The 17,246-nt window shown below is 34.9% G+C and overlaps 1 protein-coding gene across 1 annotated transcript; it reads right to left on the reverse strand.

Moving 5' to 3' along the window:
• Positions 1-8,923: 8,923 nt before the first annotated feature.
• Positions 8,924-13,235, reverse strand: LOC143607259 (putative glycerol-3-phosphate transporter 4). Its single transcript, XM_077082773.1, has 3 exons — positions 12,029-13,235; positions 10,174-10,713; positions 8,924-9,227 (listed from the first exon to the last, which is right to left on the reverse strand). Exons 1-3 carry the CDS (start codon positions 13,221-13,223, stop codon positions 9,187-9,189), a joined length of 1,776 nt encoding a protein of 591 aa, XP_076938888.1. The 5' UTR covers positions 13,224-13,235; the 3' UTR covers positions 8,924-9,186.
• Between the last annotated feature and the right edge of the window lie 4,011 nt (positions 13,236-17,246).

The raw sequence follows: 17,246 nt of genomic DNA on the forward strand, positions 1-17,246 counted from the left end.
AAATGTCCCTTGAAAATTGTTTTTCTTCTACGTTAAGCAGGAAATGATATTATTACCCTTGTGTTAACAAACTCTCGGAACATTTAAAATATATAATATAATAATAAAAGAAGAGATGGTTTGCATATCTGATTTGGGATGTGTCGGTAGGCCCAACTAGCTTTGATAGTCCACTTTAGCAGTTTTTAAATATAATAATTTGAAAAACAGTGAAACCGAATTTCGATGCTTAGGGAGGATTACCATAATCTAAAAACTTTAGATGGTAAGAATTAAATGCACTCAAACCAGCACACACCACATGTCTATCTTTTTACGAGCTTAGAAATAGTTATATACTTTAAGGTGATAAAAAAAAGAATAAAGAAAAAAAAGGGAAAAGAAAAAGAAAAAGAAAAAAAAAGTATGTATTGAAAGTTATGTATGTTTATTCTCAAAAGTTGTTCAAGAAAAGCAAATGCTTATGAAGAAAGTTATGTATTGTAAAATTCCAAAAAAGCATTCTTTAAAGTTAGTAAAAGAGGTCAAAGATGCACATACTAGACGGGACTTAGAGTTTACGTGTTACCTTGGGATGGTGACTCTGAGGATACACTATTGGGGCTCGAAGGTTCTTAGTCAATAAATATCAAATTAGGAATTTATAGGACAAAGTCCAATAATATTTACGAATAGCTCGTACGACCTCCACAGGACCTTTCATCCATCAAAATTTCACCGAGTGCATCTAATTAGTACCATCAACGAGTCCTTGGCTTATTATGATTTATCGAACCAGTTTGCTTCAACTCTAGTTTTCTATCTCTCTTTATCTGAGATGGGGTAGGTGTAGCCTTAATTTTTGGACTTAAAACTCTTAATGCAATTAGGGGCTTGATTAGTTAGTGGTTGGGTTTAAGTGTACAACAATATCGGTAATCGTGGTCAATATGTTGAGCTGTTTCTTGTGCTTTAATAATGTTAAATAATCTGAGAGTTTGTTGTTTTTCACTTGGTTATGATCTTGTGTAGATTTCTTTTTCAGAGACGAAAAAAGTTTAAATGTGGGAATATTTGATGATGTCCAAATTTATATATAAATAATATAAATATTTCCTATACTTTTAATTGTTTTTGAGCTTATTTTTGTTAAATATTGCCCCTAATGATTCGTATTTGAGTTTTAAAGGTTTCTTGAGATAACGAGCTAAAATGATTAATATGTAATCAAGTCTCATAATATTAATCTATGTGTTTATAATTGTTGGTGTTATTTTATTTTTGTGTTTTTATAATAAATTGAAATATTAGACAAAGAGAAAAAATAAAAAGAAAATGAAGAAAGTAATAATTCGACGGAATCTTATTCCATGTTTTTACATTTGAAGATAATTTGCTTTGAAGACACTGATGAAAGAAAGCATGAAGAAAAAGAAAACCTAAAATTTTTTATTAAAAAAAGACTTGGAGCCGCCGACCGAGGAACCCTCACAATATATATATGTATTATATTCTTTGGTGAGGGAAATAGAGAGAGCAGCAACGCAGAAGAGGGAGAACAACATATATATTATTATAATTTGTGGCGGCGGCTGTTTTGGGATTGAAACGTCTATGTTGGTGATGAATATTATTCTTTGAGGTGGAGAGATTAATTCATTGTGAAGAAAGCTGCACCAATCATTCTTTGTTCAGAAATATTTTGGGAGGTCATTGATGATTATATATACATTCATAGGCTTACAACTTAAAGCCTTGGATAAAAAGGTTATTATTGGTGTTTATTTTCTTTACGTTTGTGGTTAGTTTTGAGTTTGGATCTGATATGAATGTGTTTAATGTTTTCGTGTATTTATTTATTATTATTATTATTATTATGAGTAGCTAAATTATTAGAACTATCTAAGTTTGGTTAATAGACAATATATTGACAATTGGGTTGATTAACGAACATATAATTGATTTTCTATTGTCAAGTTCATATTATTATAATTTTATTCTATAATTGCTATTGAGTTGTTCAATATTATATTAATTAAACCCCATGTGATTTTATCTTTACATGAATTAGTTTTGTGTTTGGTTAAGGATTGCATGTTAGACTAATTATTTGGTGTTTTTGGTTGTTTGTGGTAGACGTCACCATATGGTTTGATTGGTTAGATTTGTTTATCTCAATAGTTCATCTCCTTTTATTTGGACCAAGACATTAGGAGTTGGTTTATCTCTTTGGTCTAGTCGATTTAGTTAGCCGTTGCGAGACCACGTGCGGATTTCTAGCCGTTGATTAGGTTATTTTGTAAGCCAAGTTATCTAATCTTTAATATTGAATTACCCCTTATTCCTTAGGTTTGTTATGATTATGAGCCTTAGAGGAGTTTGTGATTTTGATAAGGACCAAGTAATAAATCAATTGTGTGACACCCGGTAATTTCTAGTTAACACCGTTAATACAAGCTCCGTTATCTCAAACACTCATTCATGCATTTCACTTAATAGGGTTAATTAAGTGTGTCGGTTATTGAACAAACATTCACGTACCAGTAATTAGAAAATTACTTAATCACGCGGGTCTGACCCCGAACGTTGGTGAAAATATTAAAATAATATCTCAAGCATATGTTTATAATATTATCTATGTGAAATTACATGTTAAATGATTATGTGTTTAGTTCATAGCTTGTTTCAAGAAATTGCGATCGATTGCGCGTAATTTGTATGTTTTCACCTTTTAAAAGGTAATATTTATGATAAAACAATGAGGCTTTAGTTTTATGAACTTGGGTTAGAATTTTTTTTGTAATGATTCGTTATAATCCAGTTGTGGTGTTATAAAGTTCGTTTAAAGCCAAAACTGATTCTGGAAGGACCATTCTTGTAAATATAATTTAATATAATATTAAAAATAATCCAACCCTAATACCCACCCCAAACCATCGACTCTTCCTCCCTGCTCCCTCTCATCGATCGCAACTCACAAACCATCTCCACCATCTTCAATTCAACCTTGGGTCTTGCAATTAGTGGTGTATTTGAGTGATTCTCAGCATTCCTAACACTAGTTGGTAAGTTTTTATGCATTAATTTCATGTTTTAATGAGTTATAATGAAACCCTATATGTTCAATGTCTGTATTATTGATGATTATGATGCTAATTGATGATTAGAACCCTAGGGATGTCATAAACATGTTAGCGATTGAGTTTTGATGACAACAGTTTGCTGACAGATTCGTTATTGTTTATTGACTGGTCTGTAACTTGATTTTAAATGATGATTTTTGATCGATTCTTGATTCCATGATGTTCTACTTTGAGTCTAGTTTCAAGAAAGATATAGTTTGTAATATTTGGACGGGTTTTCAATAGTTTTTATGATTTTACAAAACTATTTGTCAAGGCTGACGTGAGGAGTCAAATTCTGGTCTATATTCTCGATATCATAACTCTTTTATGGCAAAGTCAAATGGGTTGGTTTTACTTCTGAAACTTCAAATTTTTAGTTAGGATTCTAACCCAATTGGTCTTGATTAATTTGGTTAAGTATTGATTTTTAACCAAATAAAAACTTAGGGTTGCGCACTGAAATAGCTGCACGTGCCTTTCGGGTTTGGATGTTTTTTTGTGATTTTTGTGTGCATTGGAAAAATATAAAATAAATATATTTAGAAATATAAGACATTTATTCTACTGTGATAAATATTTTATAATTTATATATATTATTTGCCTATGTAATAAAATACACCTTTGCATGCCAAAATCTGTCTTATAAATCCAGAATTTGTTCATGTGTTATTTGATGAGATGCATGTTTATTTGGCTAATACTAGATATATGAATTGTGTTATAACATGTTTTCACTCATCAAAGTAATAAAATCACCAACGGGTCATCGGGTCAAACTTGTTGCATTGTGAGTCATTACGTGAACCATATGACTATGTGTTGTTATACACTTGAGTTGTCTAGTTGCATGATCGCACACTCATAACTTAAACACTTGTACTAGGTAACATTTAGCAAGTCAAGTGCATTCTTTTGTTTTTGAGGAAAGTCTATTACACGCGTCAACAGGTGAGTTCATACTTTTTATACTTGTTTTCGGGGAGAAAACACAAAACGTTTTCCTATACTTGTTTTCGGGGAGAAAACACGAACTTACCTACATACTGGTTTTCTAGAGGAAAACGCAGTGACTCATTTTAGATTTTTCGTAATTTCTTATATATCACAAGTTTATACTAGATGCCCTTATATCACTTAAAGTCCTTACGTTACCTTAAACCGATAGGATGGGATCGCGGGGTTATATTGATTAGTACTACTGGGTTTGACAAACCCCACTCGGGCTAGTCGCGCTAGCACGGCTGTGATGTCGTAAAACGAGTGTTATATTTACCTAAATTTTATACGCCAGTGTTGGTGATAGACCTGGTAAGAAGGCATACATACAGTCAGCTTCGGTTCAAACGTCTAGTAGCTTGTGAATGGGTTAGCTACCCAACCCTGGTATATTTGAAATGGGCTAAATCTACTTACATTACTCTTTACTATAACTTATGAACTCACCAACCTTGTGTTGACCCTTGAGTATTTATACTTGCCAGGTTACTAGGTATGCTAAGGAGCACGTGCATGCATTTGTTTGGAGTTTCATTATAGCATGGATATTTACCTTACATTGTTTTACACTTGGATGGGCTGTACATGTTTGAGCATGTAACTACTTTGTTTTTAAATTGTTTACATTTACGCTTCTGCAAACGCAATTACACTGTAACTGGATTTTCTCATATTAATGAGTGATAATAAATGGTATCTTTCATATTAAATGATTGTTTAGTATAATAAGTGGCTAGATCCTGTTATGTCTCGCGCCTCGCGGTATAACCCCGTTAGTTGAAATTTGAGGGTGTGATAAATTGGGTACTTAGAAAATCAACCGTGCTTTATTATTCTTTCTAGACGTTTTTAGGGGTCTTTAGTAAAACTGACCGTTGGGACCTATTTTCCCTTATCATTGTCTAGTTAAATTATCTTTAGAACCCGGTTTTATGTGTTCGTTGTCACCCGAGCGTCGTTGATAGTCGTTAAGATACCTTACCTAGGTGGTTCACCTTTATCATATTTGAGAGCTCCGTTAGTGCCGTTAAGTTAAGTTAGTTTAAATTAATTAAAATAAAATATAAGAAAATAATAAAATCAATTAAATATTGAAGTAGGACTTGGATTAGGGTTTATAATCTGAGCCGTTCTCACGTGTCTTCGAGTTCGATAGCCGGACTTTCCTTTTCTTTGCTATACACGACCGGTACACTTGCCATTTGTGTGAACTAGGATAGGTTGTTTGGTTTTTTAAAGCTTAATTGCGATTCGTGTTTTATTTATATATATATTTTCGCACATCAGTTTGTGTTTAATGTTTATGTTTGTGTTTAATATTTATTTAATATCCAAGTTAGATGATGATGAAACCATCTTCAGAACTTGTAAAAGAATCAATGTTGCACAAATATTAAGTTTTATACTTTATTGTATTCATTAATTTTTTCATCAACTCTTTGAAAAAGTTTATATTTGCAGTTTTCTGAAAGCGTCTCTCTTGATCTCATGGTTACAATGCCTGACTTCCAATCTATAAGTTCTTCAATTCTAAAGGTTTATAATGCTTTTACATTTTCTCATTTGTATAGTTTAGGTTCATTATCTATAAATTGTTCTTGACGTTTAATGTTGTTTAAATAGATATCCAGAATGATTGCTGACCCAAGTCCAGCCTCAAATGTTCAAAACTTTATTATTGATCAAGATGCAAATGTTGTCAAGAACACATCAGGTTCAACTTTAGATGGACATTTGGGTACCTAACAATTATGTATATTCATTATCTTTAGACAAATGACATTTGGGTATATAAATTATGGTTTTCTAATTAACATATTTATCAGTATTAATGTTAAGTTTATTTGTTAGTTGACTAAAAACTAAACGGAAATCATTTATGATTTTATAAAAATGGAATGATTAACTTGCAAGAGTAATGTTAAAATCAATAAGAAATTAACTATTCTTAGTATAGATACTATGCTAAAATATTATGGATTTGGAATTTTAGGTCAGATTTAAAAAAGTAATGTTTATGGCTCATAGGATTAGGTCGATGTGTAATTGAAGCTAAAGTTGTTTATGATACTAATATCGCACCATAATTAATCGAATTAGTCATACTCCATCAGATCAGAAACTTCATTTTAAGTTAAAGAGAAAGTAGTTTTCTGTTTTACTTCGTTTTGCAATGACAATCAAAAAAAGTCAAGAACAATCGTTATCAATAGTTGGGCTTATGCTTAAAAGACCAAGTTTTTTTTAACATAATCAACTTTATGTTGATTTGTCAAGAGTGAAGAGTATAGATGGCATTAAATTTATCGTACCTGATAAAAATCAAAGCTTATACAAAGGGAACAACAAACATTGTATATAAGGTAATATTTGAAAACTTATTATGAAGAAGATTAGTTTGGTATGTATTTTTTAACATATGTTACATTTAATATTATACATTTTATACTAATATGCTTTATAAATTTTCAGATCATAGACTCAATCCATGATTAAGCATTGCTTAGAGAATTAAGACATTTTGGATGTTGAATTTATTAGATGATTAAGTTTTAGTTAATATATATTTTTTTTTACTCATGATATAAATATATTTTAAATTTTCATTTATCTCAATTAGTCTTTGTATATTTTTATATTTGAATTAAAATAATAATGAATCCATGTAAAATTATTCTTTTTTAAAAAATATAACATTTGCATTTGATTCAATTTAAACATATGCGTATATACAACGTTTCAAATATTTTTCACCCATGTGTAACACGAGTACTATCCAATTCTCATACAATGGAAGCTTACAATGTTTCTCACATGCTCTCTATACTAAAGGGGTGTTAAAAAACATCAATGTCCAAAATATCCGGAAAACCCGAATTCGAATTATCAGAAAATTCGGATATCTGAATCCCAGATATCCGAATTTTTGGATTTTGATTCAGACAGTGATTTTGGAAATTTTCAGATGTTACGGAAATCCAATATCCGAAAACTTAAATTATACACTTTTTAATTATTCATTATATACGAACATTTAATGATATCAACCTAAACTCTTTCGGTATTCAATACACAACTGTCACTCTCAGCCCCTTAGACCTAACCCACTATTTTTCATATCCTCTTCCCACCTGCCGCCGTCCGCCGCCCGCCGCCTGACCTCACGGTGAGCTTACGCTGTCCTCGCCTTCACGAGTGGATAGCTAGACACCGAAAGCGGTCACATCTCACAGTAACCGCCGTCGCATCCCACTATCACAGGTCGCATCTTACCTTCAGTTCTTCTCCCTTGCATCACACAGTCGAAATTTGACTTCTATTATGCTCTTGTATTTTTTGTTTGTAACATTGGAGATTTTTTTAATTTGTTATAAAGATTGCTAGCTTGTTAATGGACATTATCTTCTCAATTCAAATTTGAAACGGTTTTTTTTTTTAATTTCGGATATCCGTTTTATATTATCCGATCGTTCGAATATCCCGAATTTTGAATACATATACAAATAGTGAAATCCACTCTCCAAGATGTCATTTCGGATATCCGAAACTCCGAATATCCGACTTTAAACACCCTGCTCTATACACTTTCTATTAACATTATCTTCAAGTTTTGTATTAACAATATCTAGAAGTTGTGATTTTAAAGCACTTTCTATTAACATTATCTTCAAGTTTTGTATTAACATTATCTAGAAGTTGTGATTTTAAAGCGTTATCAGTAAAAGGTTATGAGAACGTTTTAAAGTTTTATGTATGTAAAAAGTGAGTCTAAGGGTATGTTTGGCAAAACTAGCTGATAACTATGAACGGTAAGCTGAACGCTGGTAGCTGTTAGCTGTAACTTTTTAAATATATATAGGTGTTTGGCAGAGTAGCGGAAACTTTTAATAAAACTAGCTTGTTGCCTGTGTGGTGCGGCGGAATGGGCGCACAACCTAACATTTAACCCCATAATCAGTTTCGGTACATGATTCCCTGATGACAGTGCATACATAACCCGATTGTAAACGTGTAATTCATGGAAAGGTAGTAAGCGTGTAACTGATGACGAAAATCATGAAACAAAGCTGAAATATACAGTAATTTCATAAAGATAATTTTTTAAACCAACCTATATTGATATGAATCCCTTTCTGAACATGCACTGTTCTAATCTGAAACATGTTCTGCCTGACCCCTTTCGACTCAAAAGCATACCGACACGAATCAAACTATTTTAACCCTTTTTGTATCGACTTGTTCTGACCCTAATTTGGTCTTACACATGACTCGAGCTCACCTGACTCGACTTGTTATCGATCATAACCGATAATCACGTAGTATGTTAAATTTTTAAAGTTAAGGAAGTATAATAATATCATACTCAAATTAAAGAGAATAAAATGCTCGTTTTTATGATGTAATTTGTTTAAAAATTATTAACGTGTGAAAAAATTATGGCTCCTAAAAAATTCATGAGGGTAGATAATTTTGAATAAGGGTTGAATGTGTAACTACTATATAAATTAACAAAAGTTTATATAAGTTTAAGTACCAAACTTGTAAATTCAAATGTAAAAGTTTGTAGCTAGCTTTTTCTCAAACTCTGCTAATACTAGCGTTCAAATATGGAGCTTTTTCTAACAATTTAAAAGCTTGAAGCTACTTCAACCAAATAAAGTTTTTTATTAAATATGAGTTTTTTCTTATAAGCTTAAAGCTTGAAGCTCCTAAAAGCTCATTGCTAAACATACACTAAATGTTAGTTACGAATTTGATTTTCGTGAAACCAAATATGACACGCGATTAGGGGTGTAAACGAGCCGATCCGAGTATATAATATATGGCGGCCCATATAAATAAATCCAAAACAAGAATACCTTTAAATACTCACAATCACACAGTTTTAAGTTACTTCATCGGTTGAACTTTAAATTCACAATTAAATTAATACATATTATAATGCTGGTGATTGAAAACACATCAAAAAATCTAAGTTACACAAAACAAAACCATGTAATATATGTTCAAAGGATTCATTTTATGAACTCATATAGGTATCATCTTCTTGTACTTACTGCCTAAAAGAGTGTCACCAATGCTCACCTACCTACTCCCGTCGCGTAAAAGTGATTGAGATAGAGGAGCTGCACAAGACAAAATGCCCACAATAAGTTATATACTCCCCTACATATATATACTAGACAGGTGCTCGCGCGATGCAACGGGAAATAGAGACCTTGCCAATCACGTAGATTTATGGGTGCTTGTTTCGTTTGTAATCGTGAAACCATTTATTGTTATAAGTTGATTCATAGTTTTTATTTTTAACTCTATTTAATATCGAAGTACAAATGAAAACGGAACCTTGCCATTGTTAATAATTTGGTTTTGTTGGGTTTTGATTTTCAACGGTCTAGTTTCAGTTTTCAGTGACCAAAAACCGTTAACAATGGCTTGGCTCATGGTTTAATTTAAAACCATCAAAACCGGACGGCAAATGCCTATATCTAAAATTTTATTTTTTTAACTGAAAATAAACTATGATAATATCATACTCAAATTAAAAATAATTAAATGCTCATTTTTATGGTGCATTTTTTTATATAATATTAAAGTATAAAAAAATTATGAATGTTTAAAAATCGTGGGGTTTTTGGGTTAAAAATGAAATTATAAAGAACAGATGGTTAAAAGATAAATGGTTAAAAGATAAATGACCAAATTTATAACTATTCTTTAAATTTATAAAAGTGGAGGGGACAATGTTGTATTTATGACGGTTCTCTTCCACTTATGTTTGTAAAAATGAAAATGCAGTTCTCACATTTCTTTTACTTAAAATTGTTCTATTTGCACAATTATCTTTACTAATTACACCAAGTGGTAGGCCGTAATTGATATAAGAGTATAATGGCATTTAGTAAAAAGGTTGTCACATATATACACAATACCTAATAAGAGTAAAATGGCAAATTCAACCCAGTTTACTTGATTAACTTTTTGTTGGTAACGGTCGATAATAGCCTAACATGAAATTGTAACATCCTAAATCGTTTTAACTAAAGAAAATAAATTGACAAATTTTTGTACCTTGGACACTGTTGAGTCCACGAGGACTACTGGAAGCGGTTATGTCAGTGAGTTCGGTGCACACCAAACGACTTAAAAGTAGGCCCGCAATACAAGCGCCAATCATCAACATAGCAAAAACCGCATCCCACCCTTTCGTTGAAAGAAACCCAGTCAAAAGTGGGCCCAAAGCGGCCCCAATGGAACCTGTACCGTCAATTATAGCAGTTACTGTAGCCAGGGCCCGAGAATCGCCTTTTAGGGAACTGTGTGTGCCGAGATCTGCAGAGACTGCGGTTGTTATAAGTGCGTATGGACCGTTTACAAATAAACCCGCGATAATCATGAGTATGATGTTGGTCGTTTTTGATATGTTTCCGTATGAACGGTATAATAGCATTGATGGAATGGCTGCGTACATGAAACTGGCTGCGGTTGTGGCTCGGGCTTTTAGTTTATCGGATATGTATCCAGCTAATATTCCACCCATGATCCCGCCCACGTCGAATAGAGTTGATAGGTTTCCTGCAGATTTGACCGACATACGCTCACCTCCAATTTCTGTAGAGTTTCAAAAAAATTAAGGGTACAGTTTCGATTTAAAATATAGTTGAAAATGAACTAGTTATGTTTTAGATTGTCATATTTACCCATTTAATAAACAAGTCGTGTTTGGTTTGACCTTAAACCCGTTTAATTAAACAGCTCAACCCGCCAATTCAATATGACATGTTTAACCCACTTATTTCAATCCTCAAGCCCATTTAACATGTTTACAACCCATCAACTAGTTTGAGTTGTTTAGATAAATATAAGTTAAACGGGCTTTTAGCGCGTTAATTAAACGCCCATTTTTAATTTAAAAGGTCAACCTGCCAGCCGATTTACACCCGTCTAACCAATTTATTATAACCCTCAAACCCAAGCACGTTTACCCCTGTAACCGATTGACTTGTTTGGAGAAATGGGTTAAACGGGTCATGTTCGGGTTACATAATTATAAATCGGTATGCGATAAATATATGGGTCTTGTTCAGGTTCAACGGTTCAACTAACTAATCCACTAACCTGTGTCAAACATGACACGGTTGACACCCCTACTCAAAAAGTGAAAGGTGAAAATTTTACACATGAAAATTTTGGTCATTACCCATATGAGATAAGAGAGCAAGAATCAAAATCAAATTCAGTTAATCAGATTTTCTGTTCTTTTAAACCAAGAATAATTAGATAATCTAAGTATAATTTTATTGGTTGATTAGACTTGTGTTTTAGAATTATTGCCTGATTATGGAAACGCACACTCACAATAATCAGGCTTAGTGTTTAGATAAACATGAACTCGCATTTGCTCCCATTTAATAGAATGTTCCTTCAGTAATCAGATGTACCAAACACTCAAAACACTGAATTATTTGTGAAGAGAATTACATTCATTACCATCTCTACAACTCGTTTATTTGTAAGCTACCCATTTGTAGCTGATTCTGATTATTAAATGTAATATAACCGTCTTCATAACACACAAGTTTGCTAATAGCTACCCTTAGCAGCAGACTACCAAAATCTCATTCTTTTTACATCAAAATTACCAAAAATCTTATTCTTCAAATGTGGGCTATGTTATATCAGGCACAGCACTCGTTTCAAACCAATAACATGTTGACAACCGCAAGAACTACATAATCAATTATTCATAATGCATTAGAGATAAGCAGCAGCAGTGGGAGAGAGAAACATAGGCGATATACATCATATTCAAAGCAACAGGTAGAAAAAGTGTTATGCAATTATCGCAGTTCTTAACATATCACTATGCCCATCACTCATAACATGTTTTGCAATTTGCATATAATATCATTGAAAATGTGTGTACCTGTTTGGCTAAGATAGAAAGGCAACCAAAACAAAAACGTATACGCCACAAGTTTGGAAAAGAACAAGCACATCGCAAACGGAATAACACCCGGGATAAAACAAGCACCAACAAACCCAACTCCTTTCCGATTCACCGACGAAATCCTCGACACAGGAGCCTCTTCATCACAAGAAGTATCCTCATCCCAGACACTATCATCGCGTATCGTCCCACGCGCGTTCGGTGAGGAATCACTGGGGTACGGAAACCCCACATCCTCCGGATACGCCGCCAAAAACAAAAAAACCATCACCCCCGCAGCAACAATAAACGCCCCGGGGAGAATAAAGGACCACCCCCAGCCGTAATCCAAAACACTAGCCGCAAGAAGCGAACCGCTAATGTTCCCCACCGAGGTGTGGGCGTTCCATATCCCCATAATCAAGCCTCTCCTTCGCTTCCCAAACCAGTTACCAATGACCGCGACAACAGACGGCCAGCCGGTGGCCTGAAACAACCCAGCCAGCATTTGCATGGACAAAAAGTACCAAAAATGATGAACATCCCAAAAGAAACCCATCCCGAATAAGGCAACGAATATCCCACTCCCGATCATCCCGGTAGTCAAAAACAAGCGGAGATCCAAAGTATCCCCTAAATGCCCTGCCACGTACATTCCTAACGAATAAACGGCAAGGAACGCAACGTCGATCTCCCCTAGCTTGGACGTTCCGTCCTTGCCGTTAAAAGGAGCCCATCCTTGCTGCTCTGCATCCAAACTCGTAGAATTAGCGTTTGATTTAACAAACACGTCGCCAATCGGCCACGGAAGAACATTAACATTAAGATCATTGGAAGTATTAATTGGGTGAGGATCAAGGACGCTTTTGACGATGCTGCTGGGTTTTCTTGAAGCGTGATAAGCGGTATACGCGATGAATGTAACTAAGAGGATTAAATATCTGTAGCTTTTTAAGCTCCAATCTTTGCCTCGAATGCTTCTTATGATGAGAATTCCAGGCGGAATCCCTCTTGATCTGGACATATTCGTGGGAGAAGATAGACAGATTGATTGATAGATAGAAAATGATATTTGGAATTTGGGTATATGATGAAGGATTGGATGCAACAAAAGTGAAAGAAAAATGGAGGAGAAAGAGCGAACTTGGCGGGAGGACAATGAGAGGACGAGAACGTGGCGTGTTGCAAGCATCCCTGGGGCCTTTACGTGGCGTGTTACACTACAATATATATATAACCATATATATATATACAAGAATCATTAGAACCATTTTGGATTACGAAACACCTTAAAATAAAAAAAAAATCATAAAATAAGAAAAAACATCAAAATCAAAAAAATAAAAAAACCAAAATTCTTATTTTATCATCCCGGTTTTATAAAAAAAAACGCAGTTTAGCTAAATTATATACACATATGTATAATATATACATATATGTACAGTTACATGTTTTTTTTGTACACATGTGTATAATTTAAGATAAATGATGCTGTACATATGTGTATATTACGTAACTAAAGATTAAATAAAATTATACATATGTGTATAATACGACGTTTTTTTTAATTTTTTATTTTTTTAATGAAACCGGAATGAAATATAAGAATTTTGGTTTTTTTACTTTTTTAAAATTTTTATTATTTTTTGTTTTATGATTTTTTTAAATATTTTTTTTAAAGGTGATTTTAGTGGTCCAAAATAGTTCTCAATTTGCAAATGGTTCTCTTAGGATCCTTACCCTATATATATATATATATATATATATATATATATATATATATATATAGGGTAGGGTTAATGTAAAAAACAATATTTTTGTGAGAAGAATAATAATAGATCTAAGCCCTTGGATCTATGATCTAGTGGTTGAGATTGGTAGTTTCTAAATAATTGTATTGTTTCATATTTACATTGTATAGTGTCATATTTAGATGGCTTGTTTTATTTTAAAGTTCTTCTCACACTTCTCACAAAACACTTGTTTTTTATTTGAACTCTTATATATATATATATATATATACATACTAGCTTTTAGCTTACGTGTTATGCGGGTTTGTTAGGTTTTGTTTTTAATAATTTTGTTATTTTAGTTTTGCTAATGATATCGTTTAATTGTTCGCTTACCTTCTAGAACGGTTTGTTTATGTTTTAAACGAACAAACATGAACACAAAATTCTGTTAGATTATATGTTCATGTTTGTGTTCTATTACTATTAAATGATCAAACATTCGAACACAACCATGATACAATTCTTGTCCGTTCGGTTCGTTTACATGCCTAATCTATGCAATAATAATATACAAAAGATCCTATAAATTTAAAATAAACTAACCTTAAGAATTCGCTGCGAATCTATTATACCTAGTTGCCCCGTGTTGTACAATTGATGAAAACTTAAATTCAATTTATAAACGAATATAAGATGTAACACAAACCTTAAAGCCATTGCCGAAACCTATTTTATGTAACAACATAAAGAACATATGGGGAAATTCGTTGCAAAATATAATAAGTTTTATGATATGATAAATCCACCACAAAAAGCTTTTGCATGTTTCAGCTAATTATAACCCAAGCTTTATATCGAGTTCCAACTCACCAGCATTCGACTCGATGGCAGTTTCAAGCGCTTGTTTTTCGTTGGTTTTTCATAATGCTTTCTCTTCAACAAAGAATTTGAGTAAATAGTTGACATATGAATGGTCATTGCTTTGGTCTTTGATAAAGTGGTTGAATTAAAGGTGGCCCCGTTCGAGTCCTGTGTGTAGCGGGATATCACGTGGGAGCGACCACGTTGAAAGGCTCGTTCCGACGGAGGAACACTGTGGCTGACGAACGCAACACAAATGTCCGGATCCGTGAAACGAGACCCTTGCGCGAGAGTCTAGTGGGGGATATACAAATGGCCATCCTCCCCGAGATTCGCCACTCCATAGTAATAGTCTCTTGTGAATTGGGAGTGGGAAGCCTCTCCACCGCCTGCTCGGTGCGGTGGTGAAGAAAATGATATATGGGGAGGAGACAGCGGAGGTGAATGTGGAGAGTGAAGTGGCGCATCTTGTGTCACATGATCCTCAATGTCCTTATATAGTTCTTTCCCTTTCGAACCGGACACGTCATCGGATATGACGATTGTTGGCGGAGGAGGTGATGGTTTTTCCAATAACACACCCTGCTGGGGTGCATCAGCAGTTTCTGCGAGACAGACAAAAAACGAATTAGTTAAGACACAATGCAAGAAAATAATATTTTGTAAAGTTGAATAACTTACGTGCGGAGGTTGTCATCAGATCCCTCACACGGTCCGCAAGACAGAACTTCTGTCTCTTAGGGACATGAGCCTGGTGCTTCTTCTTCCCAGGCTCCTCTTCGGCATCTACGTGACTAGAACCCGCGTCATTTGCCTTTGTGGACCGCTGCTTCCTCTTCCGCTCTAGCTCTGCTAACGCATGCGTGATAGATGAAATTTCAGATGCATTGTCAGAGTAATATTCCTCGTAGGATGATGATTCGTCACTCGAAGACAAAATTACAATCACCCCGTCGGAGGTTAAAGCATTTAGAGAACGAGGGTTCAGACGATACGCACCTATTTGAAAAATGGCCTCTAAGGCCACCGGCTTGGCACGCACCTTGCTGGGAAGAGGAAGTAATCCCAGGTCTTGTCCAGAATAGGCAGAGCCTTCGCATCGCGGATGCGTTTCTGCGGACACCCTGCATCGTCTAGAAGGGCGTTCAACATTGACCTTTCACCTGGAAAATTGAAAAAATGTTAAATAAGCACTTAAAAAAAAGGATAATTAGAAACTGTGAAGATTTAATCTCGTCTACATTCAAGAAAAAAGGCTCCAGTTCCGGGTATGGCTATAAACGGCTTATACCCGCCCACACTAAGGCCTCCTCCGGAATGGCCCGCATCAGTGTGGGCTTCTTCATCAAGGTCCGAAACCAATCTTGTCCCTCATGAGGAGCAATAGGTAGCTCCGTAACTTTTTCGTTCGCCGGACGGTGAACCATTGTTATTGGCACAAGGTCCTCCCGAATCCAGAAGAACATCATCCTCCACTCATACGCACTATGAGGAGGCTCGGTGCCAATAACTCTCTTGGAGATGGAGGAGCAGTTGAACCATCCGCTACGATTGTGCATCCGATAGAATACCGAAAACCGGTCAATCTTAGGCACAAGGCTGTTCGCCCTACATACGAATTCGAAATGACGAATCCGCATGAGCCCGATGGGATGCACCTAGGAAAGTTGAATCCCATAACCGCTTAGCAGATTCCCTAGGAACTTGGTTATCGGAAACCTAAGATTCGCGTGAGAGAAGAAGTCTGCGTAGACGACCATCTTGTCGGCTGGAGGCTTGCTGGGAACAGATCCGGCGGCGGGCAACTATAGCTCCCATTCCGTTGGAATCCCATATGTATTGATGACCTTATCAAAGTCAGATTGCTTCCAACTGACTTCGACGGTATCGATATTCGAGGAAGATGACGACTTCTTATCACCGACCATTATTTTAGTGGGAAAGGGAAAGCACCAAGCAATCGTGAAAATTACTAAGTTCAATCAGAGAGATATGAAACAAGAAGAATAAGAATAAGTAAAGGCGATAAAAGAAAATAAAATGGTATAACCGCTCTATTTATACCCATCGCAATAAATGCGACGGGGGGTTTCTCCAGTGGAGAGAGAAAGAGACAGTCCACTCAAGAATCGCCACGTCACTCGGGAAAATCGAAAAAACAAAAAAGTGTACAGGCGAGTACAGTTGACAGCCGGCATATACGTCCCATCGACTGTACGGCGTCTGCAAACTGTCATGTCGTCCTTTTTCGTCATTATCCACACCAACACAAAATATCTATAGCAGGCGTGAAAATTTCAAAAACATCTCCAAAAAATATCCTAAGTCCAAAATTTCACCCGCATAAAGCTTTACGTGGAAGAAACAATGGACTGGGGGGGACTTATGGAGGCAGGATACCAAAATGACCTAAGTACCCTTAAGGACCACCCGCGGGTGATAGAGGACTCCCTCAGAAGTCACCTGTGGAACATATAAATCACTCGCATAACTCAAGATAAAGGAAGAACAATAACAAGTCTTAGAGACTATGTGCGGGAAAATATAGAAACCCTCAGAAGTCATCCGCATGGTACTTTTCCCACCCGCAGAGATGACCAGAAGGTAATATTAGAGAACAA

The sequence above is a fragment of the Bidens hawaiensis genome, unplaced genomic scaffold (genome assembly GCF_021521415.1).
Source record: "Bidens hawaiensis isolate Kalapana, Puna unplaced genomic scaffold, B.hawaiensis_p1.1 tig00080626_1, whole genome shotgun sequence".
Lineage (NCBI taxonomy): Eukaryota > Viridiplantae > Streptophyta > Magnoliopsida > Asterales > Asteraceae > Bidens > Bidens hawaiensis.